General features: G+C 36.4%; 2 protein-coding genes across 4 annotated transcripts in view; one reads left to right on the top strand and one right to left on the bottom strand.

Annotated features, from left to right (window-relative positions):
* Positions 1-1,066: 1,066 nt before the first annotated feature.
* LOC140154329 (electron transfer flavoprotein beta subunit lysine methyltransferase-like) lies at positions 1,067-8,662 on the bottom strand. Its single transcript, XM_072176933.1, has 4 exons — positions 8,549-8,662; positions 5,014-5,518; positions 2,153-2,283; positions 1,067-1,840 (listed from the first exon to the last, which is right to left on the bottom strand). Exons 2-4 carry the CDS (start codon positions 5,436-5,438, stop codon positions 1,491-1,493), a joined length of 906 nt encoding a protein of 301 aa, XP_072033034.1. The 5' UTR covers positions 5,439-5,518; positions 8,549-8,662; the 3' UTR covers positions 1,067-1,490.
* A 578-nt stretch (positions 8,663-9,240) lies between these two features.
* LOC140154424 (uncharacterized) overlaps positions 9,241-15,504 on the top strand; it is a 49,743-nt gene continuing 43,479 nt past the window's right edge. For all 3 annotated transcript variants that reach the window (XM_072177019.1, XM_072177081.1, XM_072177140.1), the window contains exon 1: positions 9,241-9,528. In XM_072177019.1, coding sequence (XP_072033120.1) covers positions 9,406-9,528 — 123 coding nt within the window. In that variant the 5' untranslated portion in view covers positions 9,241-9,405. The remainder of the gene's footprint in view (positions 9,529-15,504) is intronic.

The raw sequence follows: 15,504 nt of genomic DNA on the forward strand, positions 1-15,504 counted from the left end.
TCATTATGCATGTATACATTCATTTTTGTACATTTCATGCAAAATAATGATTTCATGATTTCGAGTGTAAACATTCTTTTCCAAGCTTTTGTGGAAATGTCAATTTTTCTGTGTAACATGGAATTTACAGGTGGTGTATGACGTGCAGTCCCTAAATTCAGTAAATTTTCATCGTCAACCGTGTAATTGAATGGGATTATTTTGAAATTTAAAAACGCTTGAAATATCACAAACAAATAGGCCTATGTTGATAAATAATATAAATACAAGCTAAAACCGTTGGGGTTCGATAATGAACCCCACAAAACTAACCGAGTATATGGAAAATGCCATACGGCCGGGCGGTTTCACAAGTTGCCGGCTCGATCATGTCATCCGCCGCCTGGATCCAATCTCTACCATGGAAAGTTTTGGGAGAAATTCTTTATCTATTCCAGCTCCAGTGACACCTCATTTAGTTTCTTTTGACTTAAGGTGGATGTAAGGCTTTTTGAAATTAATGGGCATAAAAAGCTTATTGTTTTACTTAAAATCAATTCAACAGGTGCTATGGTGATCATAGTTTGGTGCTCCTCCAGTGACCATTGGCCGGATCATACCCATGGCAACATGTATGAGGTGTCACTGGAATTGCAACAGATAACAGAAAATGACCCTAACTTATTTAATCATATGTGCACATGATATTTTTCAAACATTTAGGTGGGCATTTAGGTATCTCATTTAATAGTTCATTAATTAATCCTCATTCTTTTAATTACCCAGCAAACACAAAACGTTTTCGACATCATTCGCAAAATGTTATAAAAGGTTGTCAGAAAACGTTTAAATGTCGGGTTATATAAAGGGTACATCAATGGTATAAAACGTTTTCATAACATTTAATAACATTTGTTGGTAATTTACTGCACAGCAAACACAAATGTTTTACAGAAAACATTTAAATGTCGGGTTATATAAAGGGTATAAAAACGTTTTAATAACATTCCAAAAACATTTTGAAAACTTGGTACAAATCATTCTAAACAGAATGTTATTTTGGGGTTGAAAAATATTTTGCAAAAAATGTTTGCCCAAAATATTTACAATGACGTTTTTAAAATGTTTTCACGACCTTTATATAACCCGACATTTAAATGTTCTTAGAACGTTTTGTAAAAAACATTTTACGAACATTTCTGTCTTTGCTGGGTTCAAATATTTTAACATAATGTTATTTAAGTGTTGACAAAATATTTGGCCAAAAATGTTTGCAAAAATAGTTTACAATGACATTTTAAAAATATTGTTGTAGTGTGTTTTCATACAAAACGTTCTAAAACGATTTCATGACCTTTATATAACCCGACATTTTAATGTTATTAAAACGTTTTCACCTAAACCAAAACCCAAAATATAACTTATTTAAAACGTTTTAAAAACGTTTTTGTGTTTGCTGGGTATCCACTCAGTAACAAAGGTGACCTGTCCCAGACAGGGTCAAACCAATGTTATAGATTTTTTTCTTTAACTAACTGCCACACAAAGCCTTGGGTCAATCCGTTATTTTCTAATCTACTCTGTTCTGGTAATTCTACTTCAAAAACTTTCGTAAGTTGCTTTTTTATTGGATGACTTTGTAAATAAAATCTCCCTGGATCACCAATTAGAACAGTTGTATTAAAAGATGAAAGATATTTCAACCAATCAGAAACCATGTTAGTAAAGTCATTGTCATAGAACATGTCTCCCAGTAGAATTACATCCCAGTCTGAAATATGGCGTCCGATAAAGTTCTCTGTGCTGGTTTCCAAGGTAACATGATTGAGGGCAGCATTCATCTTTATGGCTTGTATGGAAACTGGAAAAAAAAAATGCTTGGGTTAATATATATTCCTGTAAACTATGTCCTCAGTCTATCAGTCAGTCATCAGCATGATCATCAGAAAGTCATCAGTCACTCCCCCCCTCACCCTATCATGTCCCAATCACTCATCCACTTAAAGCAATAATGTGTGATTTGCATAAAGAATAGCATTTGGCGGAGGTGCTCTATTTAGCATTAGCTTTGGATAGGCCTATTTAATTATTTTCTTTATTTTTCACCTGACTTACCCGGGTGAAAATCAATAGAGCGCCTCTGCCTCATGATTCCGCACACCTATACACATACCTGGGTCTATGTCATTAGCCATGACTCTGTATGCACCAGCCACTTTACATCCAATAGCACTAGCCCCACAACCACTGCCAATATCAAGCACTGACTTCCCCCTCACAAAGTCTGGGTTATCTAATAAAAATCTGAAGAAATGAAATACAATCAACAAATTGTAAAATGCATACTCAGTGGCAGTACCAAGGGGTGGGCCAACCTTTCCACATGATCACTGAAAATACCACTATTTTGGGAAAAAATTCACAATTTTAGTCAAATTTTTAACACCCCCCCCCGATTTCATTGAAAAAATTTCATTATGCTCCCAATTAAAAAATTCCTGTTGAAACCAGAGATTATTTTAAATTTTAACTATTGTGTCACAGCAGTTATTTCTTTGGTGTTAGGGTGCACAGTCAAAATAATGTAGTAAGAATTGCTTGATAAAATCCATAACCATGATAATTAACTCTGCTTTAGAGCTAGATATTTATGTAGATTTTTTTTGTTTATAAACCATGCAACCCCTCGGGTTCTGGTTAATGCCCCACCCCTGACAATACACACAAGATACACGGCACAGTACATGAGAAAGAATATTATGTAATAATTTTCAAATTGTCATCATTATGAGAGCTTCCCCTCATCTTGCTATGCTATAGTAAATGTTGGGCCCTATCACACCCCTCCATTTATCTATATAAATAAAAGGAAGTCGCTAAATCTTGTGCGCGAATAGACTCAGAGATGATTTCACTTTCAGCTCTGATTTATTAAATACATTGATCAAGTACATATTGCCATTAAAACATCTGAGGTTCATTTTTGAAAAAATTGATGGTAACTAAGAGAATAACATAAAAAACTGTCGTGTTGCTATGCAAAATCGCATGCAGTGGCATTGTGGGTAATAAGGACAGTGTGAACCGCGTAAAATATTTCCATTAAAAAACCATACGCAGAGCAACATTGCCCTGTTTTCTGCCAACTGCGAGGTGGCCAAGAAATGATTCAGGCTATCTAGATGCACAACATCGGGTACTTTAAGAATGATCTTACAAGCTTTTCGCCCTCACGAGAGCTACGCACCCCATTTTCCGCCACTGCACGAAGTTGGCAGCCAAGAGATTAAGGCTACGTCGCGTGAATTTTATTGTTTATTCTAGGCCTATAATGAATCGTCGTTTAGTTTTACAGCCACATTCATACGGGAGATTGAGGAATATACGGGTACGCATTGCACTTTATTTGTTTGAAAACGGTCAAGACCAAGAATTGGCCTCAAAATCAGTGAAAATATGGTTAAAACCGGGGTTTTCCGGGATTTTTGTTGTCAAAACTCAGTGGTAGCGCGTACCGTAACTAACTGGCAGCAGGGGGTTGGCGTTAGTACGTCGGCGTACTGAGCAATGTGACGCGCACGTACGGGGTGCATAATATGCACAGACCAACTTTCCGTGCCAGAAAAGAAAAGAAAGGAAGACAAAACTGAAAAGGTAGGCCTATGAATAAATAAATAAAAAAATAAAAAAAAAATAAATAAATAAATAAATAAATAAATAAATAAATAAATAAATAAATAAATAAATAAATAACGTAAAAAAAAACTAAAATAATGAGAACAGAATTAAATAGATAAAATTCAAACGGGAAATCACAAGCTAAGCAGGAAATATGAAAATGGGAACAAAATGTAGAAAAAAAGCCAAAACTAAAAGGAGAAATGTAAGAAATGGTAGATTTATAAAATAATGCATGGGAACGGGGCTCAATAAATGAATAACATGGAAACGGAAATCACGAGCTAAGCAGCATGGGAACAAAATAGACCTATGCAAAAGAAACTGAAGAGAAAGAAAGGAGCTAAATGAATAGAAAAAAAAGAAGAAGACAAAAAAGGTAGGACTACGGGTAGGCCTATTATACAGGTTATGATTAAAGTACGGTAACTAAATGAAACGGGAGCAAACTAAAGAGGGAAAGAAAGAAACTAATCAGGAAAATTAAGGGAAAAAAGAAGTTAAAATTAGAAACTAATCAGGAAAAATAAGAAAAATAAATAACAACTGAAGGAAACGGAAATCACAAGCTAAGCAGCTGATAAAAATGAAGCTATAAAGGGAAACGTATAAGAAAGGATAGATTTAGAAAATAATGGGAATGGGGTAAGGCCTAGATAGATAAATAACATGGAAACAGAAAATCACAAGCTAAATAGCATTTTGTTTTAATGGAAACAAACTAGGCCCGTGCAGAATAAACTGAAAAGAAAATGGAAATGCAAGAAGGGACAGGTTTAGAAAAATAAAATTTACCTTTCAATGATTCTACCTTTTCAGTAATTCCTCCTGTTTTAGTGATCGCTCCCATTTACTCATCTAGCGTGGACCCGCGCGAAGCGCGGGTATCCCGCTAGTATTCACTAATTGAAAGTGTTAATTAAATACATTTATAAGAGAGCAAATTATAAAGGGCGCTCCTGATTTCTATGAATAATTTCAGCACGTAGGGATGAAAACAAGCCTGACATAATTTCCTGAAACTGCTGAAAATGTGCATTTCTCTATATTTGTACAGGGGAGATCCAAGCAAAATTTCCTGAAATCAGGAAATTTCCTGAAAATTTACTTCCCTGAGCATGAAAAATGGAGGCTTTGTATAATTTTAGGTTGCCTTCTTTCCATCAAAGCTTGTTCCTTATACAGAGCTTCATCTTGTCAGGGGTCCAGTACTTACTTGTTAAGAACAGCTATTTAGACTGACCTTATCAAATCTGTGTTACTTTTAACAAAGTTGGGGTTACCCCGGTACTAAAAAATACACCTTGAAAAACTAAATCCAATTCTTATGCAATAACAATCTCTCTTTAAACTAACCGTGTGAGCGCTTGACCTCCAGGCCAATAAAATGCCCAATAGGGATCTGTAACACCCGCATCTTCACACTCCGAGTATGGCACGCTCCATAGATGACACCTTGGGGTAATCAGTCGCAGCGTTATCTCTGGTGTCAGGTGATCAAGACTAACCTCCGTGTTATCCTTTATAAATCGTTCCCAATCCTTAGCATTAATGGCTGCGTCGGAGGTTAATGGTTTACACCAGGTGATGTGTGAAAGTTTCTTTAGTTGTGGCTGCATAAATCTGGTTGCATGATCATGATGATGATGATTACGGAGAGTTGATAAGGAGTGTTTTGGAGAATTCATACAAAGGTACCGGTACGAGGAGTGTTTGGGAAGAGGCATGAGCCATCTGTGCATCATATAGGACCGGTGAAGATGATATATTCGGAACTTCATGTCTGGATTTATATGGATGCTATCTTACAGGCTTAAAAGTGACACTATTCTATTCCTGGAAGTTGGGCACTGGCAGAATGCTGTAAAAAGGAAATGAAGAACAATATCTTTACTTTAAAATGAAGTTGAACACCAGTTAATTAAGGTAAGTGACAAATTGCAACAAGGGCTTGGCTCAGAACAATTTTTATGTAAGAGTGTAAAACAAGTCTTCAACACTCACTTTTTTGTTCCGTATTTTTCGGAGAAACCCTTCTCCGTCATCAACGGGTGGTAGCTGAATGTTGACTGCTTGATCCTCTACCCAATCTGGATGTTGTTGAAGACTTGTTTTAAACTTTTACATAAGTCTACTAGTACTACCAACACGTATAAGAGCAGTATTGCATAATACATTTTCAACAATAGTTTTTTGTAACTCAAATCCTATCCTTTGGTTTCCGACTTGCTATAGTAAATTTGGCTTCTTCGAGAGAGTAACTTTGTCAGAGTTACTTTACACATGAACAGATGTACCACCTTTGACCGTGCATGTAAACAGGATAGTTTTTTTGAGTCAATGCATGCAAACTACCCAATAAAAAAGTTGCTCTTAAAAGTACACAAAATTTATGTGTTATGCCCTTTGACATTCTATTATCATGATCCGCAAGTCTTTCAATTTGTGCGAGTGTCCTTTACTATGCTTCAGTGGTCATAAAAAGAATCAAAAGATAACCTCTGCCCCAGTAATCCCCTCTGCTGTCTGAAACTACAAAGAAAGTGTATAATTCAAACTTCAAATGATAAGTCATCAAATGGCCAACTCAGGATGGCCAACATTGCTCAAGAAGTCTAGCCAAGAATTTGCTCACCGATAGCTTCACATTCTAGGCTAGAGACCATTGCATTCAAAATCTAGTCGGATTCGCTGAAGCATGACACCATGTAAAGCAATGGAAGGTCAGAAGTAAACACAGCCGATCATGACAGGCGATTGCATCAAAAATGTTCCTAAAGTTACAATCAGCAAAATTTTAGACTGTCCAAAATAGGCAAATCTTGCTCAAAAGATACAGTTGACTCATCAAATAACTTTCATCCAAATTTCAACATTAACAGAATAATAACCTCCGGTGCAAAAAATTTCACCGCTGTCTGACTGAAAATATAGCAAAGCACTCTAGCATCGAATGCGTAACTATTGTGTGCAAATTCGGAGCTAGAGTTCTTGAGTAAGGCCAACAGACAAATGACGGACTATCATTGACTACTGCGTTCCACGGTCTACAGGTACACCCGGCATGAATCAACGTTACCATGATATAAACACAGCAAAAATAAAAAGTCTCCACTAGTTCCATCCCCATTTAATCAGAGTCTGATAAGTGTATGGCAAAATAATTGATATAATAATTTTCTATACACTTTCCTTCAAAGGTTGATACCAAATTTGATATCAAAAGTTTAATCATCGTGAGCAGAGGAGCCGTTGTTTGGAAATTCGTGCAATTTCAAAAATGACAAATTACGAATTGACCACGCAAAATCCAATGCATGGTATCAGCTTATTATGTGGCCTAAAGCAACCCGTACAGGAATCGTTGTACACTTGCCTGCGCACAATTGAAAAAGCGGGGTATTTGATTTGCATTTTGACATGCATGGGTAAACCTTTAACCTGCCGGCCTATTCAGGCGACGTAATTCTTGGCACTCGCGCTAGCTCTGCTACGTGATACAATTCCCTATGTCATTTTTAAAATTGCATGAATTTCCAAACAACGGTTCCTGCGCTCACGATGATTAAACTTTTGATATCAAATTTGGTATCAACCTGCAAGGGAAAGTGTATAGAAAATTATTATATGAATTATTTTGCCATAAACTCATCAGGCTCTGATTAAATGGGGATGGAACTAGTGGAGACTTTTTATTTTGGCTGTGTTTATGTGCACATTGTAGTAAAAATGCAAGGAATTGTACACAACTACACAGTCTTTGATCTTTACCCCAAAACCCCTTGAATGGAGACTGATTAATCATGCTGGACCCACCTTAACTTAGTGAGAAAGGTCCCTCCGTTTGGTCCTTTTTCACCTGGCTGCAATGGTGAAAATTGTTTATGCATTATGCCCTGTTAAAACTTATCTAGTTGTCCACATCCAACTTAATATCGTCAGCAGGCTGGGAAATAAGAAGCGCCGGACCAGGGGCTACTTTGTAAAAAAAATAGCCCCTGGCTCACAGGGTTTTACAGGGAACCAAGGGCTATTTTCAATGAACCAGGGGCTATTTTGTGATCACATAATTACTGATGTTTCAACAATGTTATGATAAATGCCTCAATAACCAGATGAACAGGCAGAGAATGCAAGAAATAACCTAAATTCTATGAACAAAATGCACAATTCTGATTAATAGTCAAAATGACACTAAGGCCAGGGGCCAGTTTGAACAAAATAGGTGGCCCCTGGTCACAGGTATTTACCGTACTTGAGAACCGAGTAATGACTGCGCATCAGTTGACTGTTTAATACCCGAAAAATAACTGATGCAAATTCATTAACCTCATTCATAACCGTCACTTTTCACTTGTTTTAAAATTCAATTTACGTCACATTTTCTTCTTTTAATTTGAAAACAGAACACAATTTTAACTTTATCCGCCGTTTTCCCTGTAAAAAATCGAATAGCCCATGAAAGAAATACCGCTAGCAACCAATCACACTAGCACGCAATCATGCGTTGTCCAATACTTTTTCAATGACCTGCATTTGTGTCCATGTATTTAAAAGTTGTAATCTGTGATTGGATCGCACTTGCTGCGTATATTATCATGATGATGTGTCGGGCTAGTCCAGGCCATGTTATCCTTTACTATATTTTAAACACCTTTATCTGATCCCACTCATTTTGTTTTTAAAAACCTGATGTGCAGACGATAAGTTGGATGTGGATTGTGGACAACGACCAAATCATGTTTATGTTAACATTTTAAGCTTTCGATTTCAATCACACATCATCATTCATCATTATCATTTATGGTGCAGAATTCATCACCCCCATCATGCCCGGGTCACTCGACTTGAATTGAATAGTAAGAAACTAATACTAAGGAAAGAAACTTACTAGATTTGTGCCATTCTTTTAAGCGTGTTCTTCTGTCTTTTATCCTCCTCGTTGCATTGGTAAACTTTTGTTTAAAACATGAAAACTTAAAATAATCACGTAAACTGCACTATACAGCATGTACAGTACAGTACAGTACAGTACAGTGCGAGTATACCATGAGTTAATGAGTATAAACACAAACTTTGCTTGCACCCGGAAGTTCTTGCGGGATAACTCATGGACTGGTACACGCATATATAGAGGGGTAAAATGACCGTAATATGTAAATTGTAAAATTATGTAAATTTTCAATGGCATTTTTTGTATCAATTATCAAATATATAACAAGTAATGTAATTATTTAATTAATATAAAATTACTATAATTTGATTTTATTCTAAGAAACTTAATTTTTTACTTGTTGTCTTTCACTTTTGAAGTTTTATTAAATAGTATACCCCTAAATTTAGAATAGAATCGTCTCGCGGGAGTTTCGGGGAATTTCCCACCCGCGGGGTCAAAAAGGGCCCAAAGTGCAAAGTTCTACGCTTTATTGGGTGCTTAATTCGTGAATTCTTTTATATTTTTATGCAGTTGCAAGGCCAAAATACGCCAGCTGCGGTGTAAATAAACACCCAATAGCGTGACTTTATGCTTTTAACTGCTACAGGCAAACAACCAGCTGCAGCTACCTGTTGCGTGTTGGAGAAATGCAGTAGTCAGTGTGCTCGGAACAGGAACTAAGTTTGGAATACCACTTGCATTGTGAAAGGCGTTGAACGCTAATCATATCCCGGAAGTGTAGGTTTTGAACTTATTTTAACATTGAACAGGTATAATAATCAACATCAACCTGACATCGGAATAAAGACAAGATGGACTGGCGAAGAGAGCTGATTACAAAGTGGTTATGGCATGCATACAATGGATTTGTGGAATCGGAGAATGAGAAAAACACAGAACCGTCTGGGGCAGATATTGATGTATCACAACTCAAAGTAAGCCTGTAAAATAGACTTGTAATGTCTGTGTAAACAAACTTGGAACTAACATACAACACACTGTAAACTTGATAAATGTTTGTAGTAATTATAATAATATGTGTATCTGAATACCTCTACTAGCCTTTTTCACTCCGTACGAACGACGACTTTAATTATGAGGATATTATGTGTAGGGCATTTGGTGAATTGGTAGCATTTTAATTTGGGCACAAAAGGCTATTATTTTAGTCCACTGACTCGTGTCATTGTTTGCACTTGATAGTACCAGTATAAATAACCCTGACATTCAAGTATACAAGTGAGACACATTTTCATGTCAAGAGAGTCTATATAAATCTTAATTCTCTATGCCCAGGCATATTGACCACACCTGTGATTTTCCCGGATTTTTTAAAATTTCCGGAAATGTAATTCTTTTTAAAAATATTGTTTTAATGGCAATTTGGTGTTTCAGGAAGTGAGTTTTTAATGCAATATGTAGTAATATAAATGCTTTGAATTTGAATCCAAAATAGCCCTACTTGAGTTTTCAAATAGGCTAAAAACCCAGGAGCCTAAAACCCCTGGGTTTTTTGGGTCCCTGACAGATCTTTGCATTTGCAATGTAAGTCCCTTTAAACATGTCAAATACAATGAACTTAAAAACAAACAAAACAATTGAATGTGTTGAAAGATATCGTAATCATTTTAAACAGGATGCAGATAGAAAACAAAATGTGACCCACTCTGACAAAACCAGGAATGAGTCACATTTTTGATATTTCATGATTGTAATATAAATGTTTAAGGGGTACTACACCCTGTGGTAAATTTGTGACTATTTTTGCATTTTCTCAAAAAATAATAACACACTGGTAACAAAAGTTATGCATATTATTGGGACAAGGGATCCAAATTACTACACTGAAATTTCAGTAACTCAAGACAAGCGGTTCAGCATATATGATAGGAAATGAGGTACATCCTAGAGGTACCTTATTTTTTTATCATAAATAACGAACCGCTTGTCTTGGGTCACTGAAATTCCAGTGTAGTAATTGGATTCCTTGCCCCTATAATACACATAACTTTTATTACCAGTGTGTTATTAGTTTTTGAGAAAAAAATAGACACAAATTTATCGAGGGGTGTAGTACCCCCTTAAAGCACTAGACAATAAGTGTTAAAATGATACCAAAATCATATAAATAGTCATCAATACTTTTTAAGATATGGATAATGTTGTAAAATAATGATACATGTACCTTTATATTTTTGCCTAATTGCTCTTCAGAGAAATAGTCCAATTAGTTTTCTGCTTTACACAAGATTGAATAGGGATTATTTTACTAGTTCATCTAGCTGTTAATTAAATACATAAATGGGTCATTCTTCGGTAAGGTGCAAAATTGCAGTCCCTCCACTTTCAGGAGTCATAACTAAAATATGAAACATGATTTCGAATTTTATTATTTGCAGTTGTTTAGTATTGACGTTCCTTTTATATCTCAAAACATCAAAATATTAAAAGAAGTTCTTATTTGCGAGAAAATTGCTTATACAGGGTGTCACAACCCCCAAAACCCCATGTCCTGATTGGGGTCATCAAAATTTTTGATGCTGATATCTTTTAGTGGATAACTTCAGCATCGTAAAAAACACCGGGAATGACAAGTTATTTATTGTATATTGTAGAAAAAGTTATTGTAACACATCTTTCATAGCCAGGAGTAAAAATAATTTCACCCTATATGTCTAAAATTTCCTGTCCCTATGTCCGCATCATCTACCGTCACGAAAATTGAGAAGCGCCTGGAGAAAAATACTAATTTTGTAAGGTCATTTATTTGACCTAGAGAGCACAAGTCAATATGCAGTAAATTCATTTAGAAATTTTTTCCTCATGTTGGCGCAATAAATTCATCAAAACTATAACCATTTCTTCACTCATACGGGTGGGTACCTTTATTAATCATCATCTCCGAACGCTTCTGATACCTAAAATGTTCGCATTATTTATTTTACTTTTTTCAAAATTACAACAGTTATACGTTTATTTCTATTCACCTCCTTTATTGACCATGTGTATGTTATAGTTGTACCACTAGGGTCGTAAGTTTGTTAATTTCAGTAATATACCATCACGTCATATCCGTCTACAATTTTGTGACGGATATGACGCTTGAAAGTGATTTTCACTATGAGAGAATCATTTCCGTCACGTCACGGAGATGATACAGCAGAATTTCCATTCCTTGACATCATCTCCATCACTCTACAGATAATGCCCTGCTTTGACCTTAAAACTGGTCAAATGGAAATGTAATGATATGTTGCATAATCTTGGTTATACTCCCTTCCTCTGTAGGTAAAAAACAAATGTTCAATGTGCGACACATTTTTGGTATCAGTTGAACTTCGTTGCAATTGTGACGGAGATGACGGCGGTGATGGAGATGACATTAGCTGCAGAAAAAGCCAAAAAATTACATCAAGCTGCTAATATAGATTGAGCCAAACACTTTTTTACTACACTGGAGACATGTCTCTTTCTTAATCTGTAAAAAAATTAACAGAAAAATCATTTTGAAATGTCTATTTTCCAAACCTTCAAACGTGCACCTTACCGAAGAATGACCCAAACCTCTTTTTAATTATTACATTGTAAGTACTTTCAAGGATTTGAAAGTCTACAGTGAAATACCATGAACTTGAGAATTTCAAAATCAGAACTTTTTAATGGGAATATCATCTTTAGAGTCTTTAAGTTTTAGAAGCCTATTATGTATAGCTCAAAAACGTGTCTGGTTTAGTGGTTTGTTCCGGGTTTTGTTGGAGTAGGTCACAGATTATAACAAATGCCAATGATTCCAAAATTCATATCATGCAGTGCTCCTCCAGCCAGGGCAAAGCCAAATTTTGTCCATATCTGTCACTTTTTTGTCCCATTTATAGTCATTTTAGGACAATTTACTCAGATTTGCTATCCTCATTTTATCCCTGAAAATTTTCTGTGGGGGAAGGGCATCCCCTCTCGTGCCTCTGGCTATAAAGTGACTACTTAGTTAAAAGGGCATTTCGTGATCCACAGCCTTATCCCCCCAACTTTTCTGAAAAAAAAGTTGAGATTTTTATACCACTGGAAACCTCTGGCTACCTAATGTTTATGTACCAAAAAATTCTTGCAGATTAATTCATTTAGCAAAGATATCGTGAAATTTTAATTTTGTTACAACACATTATTATATTACAACAAATTACAACACATTGTCTATGGAGCAGTTTAATACACATAATCATGCATAATTCGCTAACGCAAAATCTGATTTCTAATTATCCTTCATTTCCTATAAAGTGCTCATATCCTTTTCCATACCCAAATATCCCAATGGTGACACATTTTCAATTATACAATTAATATTTCTTTTATTATACATGACCCTGTCCTGTATTTATTTTGTTCATAAAAAGTAAACAGTTTTTATTCATTTGTTCTCTCTTTATTTACTTGACCACATCTGAGGTACATTGTTGTTTGTACTGTGCACAGAACAAGGTCAATGTGCAATAAGGAAATAAGAATGCTACCAAACATTGAATTTATGTGAAGGTTTAGTACACAATATGGCACCTTCATTGATATTTTTTGTTCAGTGTAATTCATGTGTTTGCTGATAGCAATTGTCCAAAATATTTAAAAGGTCATGATATGAATGTTTGTTTTGACTTTTGTTAGCAAAATATTATGGCCAATTCATTTCAAATTCCACCTGTATTTAAGGCAGGAACATCACAAGGCAAACAAAAATGAGGTTGGCTATAAAGAAATACCTTAAAGCTCCTTAAATAAACTCTACAATTGTAAGGGGATACATGGGGGGGTAAAACCTCCCTAAAGGGGTGAGTTATAAGGCGTAAGGGGTATGGATGCTTGATCCCATCATGGCCATAAGTGAGATTGGACGACAGGTACAATGCCTATATATCAGGGCCGGCGCAACCTATGCGACAGGTCAGGCGATCGCCGCACCAGTTTTGAGCAAAGCAAAAAAAAAAAAAAAAAAAAAAGAGAGAGAGAGAGAGAGAAAAGGAAGAAAGAAAGAGAGGAAAAAGTATGCAACAAATCAGGCGGATTGAGTTCAGAAATGCAAAATTTCCCTAGGGGACGCTGCCCCTTCCAACACACTGGACCCCCGTATTGGTCATAACTTTACATGAGGCGCGGTTTAGGGGCGGGCCCTCCTCCCACAAAAAAGAGGAAATGAGAGAAGAGAAAGGAAAAAAGCGAAAAAAGGAGAAAAGAGAAAAGGAGTTGAGAAAAGTTAAATTGCACGTAATTGAGTAGGTCCATGCCTAAAAAAAACGCACAGTCGGGTCGATCAGAAGTAGGCTACGCCTGCAATTATTTTAGGCATTGCTTTAAGGCGGGTCCTCGTATACCAAAAGCATGTGCAAATTACTGCGGGTCCGCCGATATGCCCGAAATAGGCCCATTTTGTCACCAAAGTCACTAGACGACAATAATAGGGAAAACCTGTTCACGAAAGGCTTCATGGACGGGTCGTCATTCACAAATATTTTCGGCTTTTTCAACATTTTCTAACTAAAATTTTACACACTAATAGTTCCAAAATGGTCCACCAAATTGCTTCAGTTAGGTCTTCATTTTGCAAAATTTTCCAACTTCTCAGGGGGGAATATCCCCCGGAATATCCCCTTTAGATACCCCCTTGCGCAGTGGATAAACAAGTGTCCATTTTCGCTTCTGCTTTCAACATTTGCCAGTTTATATTTAAAATCAATTTATAGGCCTACAACAATAGGGAAACGAAAGGCTTCATGGCCCGTCATTTCACAAATTTTCAGCTTTTTTAAACTAAAATTGTACACAATTATAGTGCCAAAATGGTCCATCAAATCGCTTCAAGTAGGTCTTCATTTTGAAAATTTTCCTCAGACACCCCCTGCGTAGTGCATAAACAAGTGGCCATTTTCGCTTCTGCTTTCAACATTTGCCCATTTATGTTTAAACATAGACCTACAACAATAGGTAAAACTTGTCCACAAAGGCTTCATGCCATGACATTTCACAAATTTTCGGCTTTTTCAAACTAACATTTAAGACAAAATGGTCCACCAAATCGCTTCAACGAGGTCTTCCATTTTGCAAAAATATCTTACTTCGGAGGGGGGCACATCTCCCCTCAGACACCCCCCTGCGTCGCGCAATCGCGACTTGATTTTTTTACATTATTTTATTTTAACGCACTCCGGGGGGAGCAATCCTGGATCCGCCCTTGACACCTTGTATATATTGATGGGTCTACTTTCAAATTCTCAGCGGCACCCCCCTTTCCCGGGTTTATAATTTGAAGTTCTTAATATGCATGTTTACCATTGCAAATTGGGGGGAAATTACAATAGAGCGAATTTTTTTTGTGTGTGATTCTCGCGCAACCGGGACCTTATTTTGGTGTTAACTTAAGCCTAGAATATCCTCAATTTTGTTTAAAAACAACAGGAAATGGCCTCTAAGCGCATCCAGAAACAAAAAATTTCCAGGGCCCTACAGCGGGCCCCTGCACCCCACGCCGTTAGACGCTTCGCTCGCATCGCTCGCTACGCTCGAATGGGATAGTATATTTCTAGCGCCGCACCACTTATAAATCCCTTGCGCCGGGCCTGTATATTTCTCCTTTTTCAATCCATTTTGTAAAACAGTTAGACAAAAGCCCTGACTCGTAAAGCAGGGCAATTTTAACACCATATATAGGCAGTCACTGCACCCAGCAAACATTTTTTCTAGTACTTCCTCTAAAGTTGATTGTTAACTTAATGATAAGTTTATTATTGACTAGAATACACAAGAATATGGTCAATTCTTGTGTGAACTTGAGCTTGTCTAACCCTTGTAGGGAATTTATGCATGACTGTACATAAAAATGTTTAAGTTCAGTGCACATGAAGAGAAAGTATATAGCCCTTACCATT

This window comes from Amphiura filiformis, chromosome 1 (genome assembly GCF_039555335.1).
Source record: "Amphiura filiformis chromosome 1, Afil_fr2py, whole genome shotgun sequence".
NCBI lineage: Eukaryota > Metazoa > Echinodermata > Ophiuroidea > Amphilepidida > Amphiuridae > Amphiura > Amphiura filiformis.

Coding starts and splice junctions, on each gene's coding strand:
- LOC140154329 (XM_072176933.1), bottom strand. CDS start 5,438: ATGAAGTTCCGAATATATCATCTTCACCGGTCCTATATGATGCACAGA. Junction 2,284..5,013: donor GGAGGTCAAGCGCTCACACG/GTTAGTTTAAAG, acceptor TCATTTCTTCAG/ATTTTTATTAGATAACCCAG. Junction 1,841..2,152: donor GGCTAATGACATAGACCCAG/GTATGTGTATAG, acceptor TTTTTTTTCCAG/TTTCCATACAAGCCATAAAG.